The sequence below is a fragment of the Aplysia californica genome, unplaced genomic scaffold (assembly GCF_000002075.1).
Source record: "Aplysia californica isolate F4 #8 unplaced genomic scaffold, AplCal3.0 scaffold00299, whole genome shotgun sequence".
Classification (NCBI taxonomy): Eukaryota; Metazoa; Mollusca; class Gastropoda; order Aplysiida; family Aplysiidae; genus Aplysia; species Aplysia californica.
Window position 1 is genome coordinate 834,637 of NW_004797569.1, and position 5,012 is coordinate 839,648.

Here is a 5,012-nt window from a genome sequence, read left to right on the forward strand (position 1 = left end):
AAACAACTTGTGTTTCACACGCTCATATGACCTTAGCAGTTGCGAGCGCCGTAAAACCCTATACTACTACTACTAGACGGAAAAAGCAGTAGCTCTCTCCGGAAATTCCTCTACCCAAAATTACAACCCTGAATTCAAAAAAGTAAAAATGTCTTTTGAAAAGACAACTGTTGATTTTAACTCTTCAAATGAAGAAAACTATAATTGCAGCTTTTCTCTTAATGAACTAAAATGTAATATTACAGAACTATCAAACACAGCTCCAGACCCTGATCAGATACAGAACGAAATCATCAAACGTCTTCCAGACGAAACACTCCTATTACTCCTTGATATTTACAATGAACTCTGCGGCATTCTCAACAATTTCCGAACAGTTGGCGTCTTGCTACTATTATACCAATCCCAAAAACAGGAAAAGATCTCTCTAACTCATCAAACTACAGTCCCATAGCACTTACAAACTGTTACTGCAAACTTATGGAAAAAATCATTAACAAACGTCTAATGTGGTATCTCGAAACCTCAAACTCCTTATCCAATTTCCAATGGGGTTTTCGCTAAAATGACTCTACTATTGACCTTCTCGTGCGACTTGAAACTTTTATTCGGGAAGCTTTCATTCGGAAAGAGCACTTTGTGGCTATTTTTTTCGACTTAGAAAAGGCCTTCGACACCACATGGAAACATGGTATTTTAAAAGACCTGCGTGACTTGTGCTTGCGGAAATCTTCCCGAATTTACAATAAACTTTTTGAAAGATCGATCATTTCAAATAAAAGTAGGTTCAACCCTATCAAATTTACACACCCAAGAAGAAGGCGTCCCCCAGGGAAGCATCTTGTCGCCCATTCTTTTCGAAATCAACATCAATTCCATCACAAAAACCCTTCAAAACAATATTGACTGCACGCTTTACGTTGACGACTTCCTGATCTGCTATAAATCCATCCAAAATAGATCACATTGAACGTCAGCTTCAATTCCATGAACTGGAAACTTGGGCAAACGGGCACGGGTTCAAATTTTCTACAACAAAAACAAACTGTGTACATTTTTGTCTGTCGCACAAGTGTGTGCGACAACCAGATTTATATTTGTTTGGAGAGAAAATTCCTGTTAAAAAACAAGCTCGTTTCCTGGGTGTAATCTTCGACAATAAACTTCCTTTTTTGCCACACTTGAAAGACCTAAAGACGAGGTGTCAGAGTGCTCTCAACACCTTAAAAGTATTATCCAATCCCGAATGGGGAGGAGATACCGAAATACTTCTTCAACTTTACCGTTCCCTTGTCCATTCCAGGCTGGACTATGCCAGTCCTGTTTACGGATTAGCTAGAAAGTCTTACTTTAAAATTTTAGACCCTGTTCAGAACCAAGGCTTTCGCCTTGCCCTAGGCGCTTTCCGTACTTCACCTGTAGAAAGTTTACAGGCAGAAGCTCATGAACCATCTTTAGAACTTAGAAGGAAAAAACTTTCTTTGCAGTACGCTTTGAAACTTAGCTCAGTGCCCCAAAACCCAGCCCACAAATGTGTCTTTGGTCTTTCCGAAGATCTAAAAACTCTATCCTCCTTAGGAAATAAAGTAAGCCCTTTCGGAATAAGAATCCCGAACGATCTCAAAGACATTGATTTTTCTGAAGACATAATCGAGCCCTTTGCCATGTCCAGCATACCTCCATGGCATTTAACCAAACCAAACATATATACTAGTCTTGAAAAGCACAACAAAAAGTCTACAGACAAAACTACATACTTAAAGTCCTACAAACAGCTAATAAATAGATACCTGAAGCAGAGAAACTCTTTACAGACGGATCCAAAAATGACTCCTCAGTAGGAGCTGCTGCCCTTGCATCGCCACACAGCTTTAGTTTAGGGAAACTCCACCCAGAAGCCTCAGTCTACACTTAACAGAATGTCTAGACTTTGGAGAGATCCGAAGGAAATATTATAAATGCAAGAAATTGCAAGATATTTTTTCCGTCGTTGGTCCCAGCAAAATTTTGAATTTTATGAAGGCCATTGGCCTTTATGGCAAATTGTAAAATGAAAACGTACTATTTGAAATTTTTATTGTTACTTAAAAGAGTTGTTTTAAATCACAAATATATTTACACTGAATTTAAATATTCTAACATTTTAGCATTTTAGAATCAATTAGTTAACCAATCGTGCAGCAAACTTTTGCGAAAGTAAACAACTTGTGTTTCGCGCGCTCATATGACCTTAGCAGTTGCGAGCGCCGTAAAACCCTATACTATACATACATACTGCTGAGGCTACAGCTCTTGAAATGGCCCTAAATATAATAGATCAATCAACCAGGTCTACTTTCCTAATCCTTTCAGACTCTCTCTCTTGTCTGAAATCATTAGAACGCTCTGACTCCTCCGTCAACAGAATTTTATAACTTTTAATTAAACTGCATTTTCTAAATCGTCTGGAAAAACTATTACAATAGCTTGGCTTCCAAACCATGTAGGCATTGATGGCAACGAAGCTGTTGACCAATTTGTCAAAGAATCTCTAAAACTGCCTGAAAACAAAACTAGTAAAATCCCTTTCTCTGACATGAAACTGAAAGTAAAAGAACACATCACATCCTCCTGGTCCCAAATTTGGAATCAACAAATACACAACAAACTCCTTTACATTCTTTACATTCAACAGAAACTTGCGCCCAGGAAACCACTGTCTCCCGTACGAAGAGAAAAAGTAATTTTTACCAGATTAAAGATAGGACACACACACGTCAAGCACAAACATTTGCTCAAAGGAGAGGAAGCTCCTTTTTGCGTGGCGTGCAACACAAATTTCACAGTTCGGCACATCCTAACGGAATGTGTCGAATTTAATTATGTTCGTAAGAAATTTTTTTAATGTAAAGATATCAAGATCCTTTTTGACATTGTAGACCCTAGAAAAATTTTAAGTTATGTAAAAGAAATAGGACTATTTAATAGAATATGAAAATATATAGTTATCGTTATCGGTGTATATATACATACACTGAAATTAATATTGTAAATACAAATGTATATAAGTCTTCACCATATTTACAAAATTTTATATAAATGTCTGTCCGTCATTTTAGCATAATGAAAATAGTGTGACCGTGTGCGTTTGCGAGCTCCGAAAGACTCTTACGTCTGATTTTGTTGCGGTGAAACCTGTAGGCGCTTAAATGACCAAAATTGTGTAGATAGTGCCGTAAAACATCTACTCAATCAACCTGGAGAAGAATCACAGAAATTGATGTACAGAAAAGTGGGAAGATATGGAATAACATCAAGAGGCTAACCCAGGATACAGAAAGGTGGAAAGTGTTTGTCCCTGGCCTATACCCTGGTGCAGGGTTAGAAAGGCTATGATGATGATAATGCTGATGATCTTGGTCTTTCTGCTGGGATATTGTTTTCCTTTAAAGCCAAGTTGGCCCTGACAGACAGGATTGGAAGACCAACTCTTAATGATCTAACTTGTATTGAAGGTGTCTAATAATACAGAAGTGGTTCTAAATTTGTAGTTCTGAATGATGTTGTTCTTTTTCAAATGCTGTTTGACAATTATGTGGGTTTTATTGTATTTGTTGCAGGAAGTAGACATGAGTGCCATAATCCTGTCTGCTCAGTTTTGGCCAGCTTTTCGAGACGAGAAAGTCAAGCTTCCCCCTGAACTACAGGATCATCTTGACCGCTACTCGCGAGACTTTGAGGTTCAGAAACAGAACAGAACATTGGTCTGGAAGCCCCATTTGGGTAGGCATAAGCTACGTTTGTCTGTCTGTCTGTCTGTCTGTCTGTCTGTCTGTCTGTCTGTCTGTCTGTCTGTCTCTCTCTCTCTCTCTCTCTCTCTCTTTTTCACTCTTAGGCCGGTCCCAGAGCGGCTCTGTAGGTCTGACCTGTAGCTCACCTGGCTCGCACCGTGCAAATGAATGTTTACATTATCGTGTGCTGAAGCAGTGTCGTCTGTTTTTTGTCAGCTGAGCTGTGCGATGCGTCAGACGTGCTATTCAACAGTGTTGTAAAAATGGCGGAACTGTGTCGCCTCGCTTCGTGTTTATTTTCGACTGAAACTCTTCACAGATCATCAAAATCAACAAGAAATAAGTATTACTAGGTGCTTTACTATTAAATATTGATGCTAGCTTCAACACTTGGCCACAAAATCACCCAGAAATGCACTTTATCATACTTTGAAACTTTGAATCGAGAGGTTGACCTAGTTTTGACTGTTGTCGTAGGCCTAGGCCTATAGGCCTAGATCTAGGTGTGCTTTTCTAGATCTAGATCTAGCCTTGCATTGTAACCAATGTAAACTATCGCCGGGCGCAGCTGCAAGTGTGTTGGGGGGGCTGCACTTGGCACGTGACGTAAAGAAGACATGTCCCGTCTTGGTATAATTGGTCTTGGATTCCACAGTACCTAAATATAGCAAGGCAGACCCGTCAGTTGCACACCTACACACGTCAACACACAGTGCGGCTGTGCTGAGATGCAGCGAGTGTGCCTCGCGCTCGCTGAGACACAGGCGCCAACCCACAGTGCGGCTGTGCTGACACACACACGGCGTGCGCCCGGCGAGCTACAGGTCAGACCTACAGAGCCACTCTGGGACTGGCCTTACTCTTACTGCATATTGCTGTCTGTCTGTCTCCCTTTCTCTCTGTGCTTCTGTCTCTTGCTCTTACTGCACATGGAGACCCTCTAGACAGCCAGCAATGCCGCACTTGTCTTAGCAAAGTAATGTTGTTGCTATAGTCGTTTGTCTGAATATCTGTCTGTTTCTCTCTCTCTCTCCCTCTCTCTCTGTCTCTCTCTCTCTCTCTGAGTCTGTCTCTCTGTCTGTCTGTCTGTCTGTCTGTCTGTCTGTCTGTCTGTCTGTCTGTCTGTCTGTCTGTCTCTCTTTCTCTCTCTCTTTCTCTCTCCCTCCCCCCCCCTCTTTCTCTCTCTCTCTCTCTCTCTCTCTCTCTCTCTCTCTCTCTCTCTCTCTCTCTCTCTCTCTTTCT

The 5,012-nt window shown here is 40.7% G+C and overlaps 1 protein-coding gene across 1 annotated transcript in view; it reads left to right on the top strand.

Moving 5' to 3' along the window:
• The window catches only part of LOC101851745 (anaphase-promoting complex subunit 2), a gene marked incomplete at its 5' end in the record, with an annotated part of 51,526 nt that overhangs the window by 23,146 nt on the left and 23,368 nt on the right, over positions 1–5,012 (top strand). The window contains 1 exon segment of the mRNA XM_013084521.2: positions 3,600–3,762. Coding sequence (XP_012939975.1) covers positions 3,600–3,762 — 163 coding nt within the window.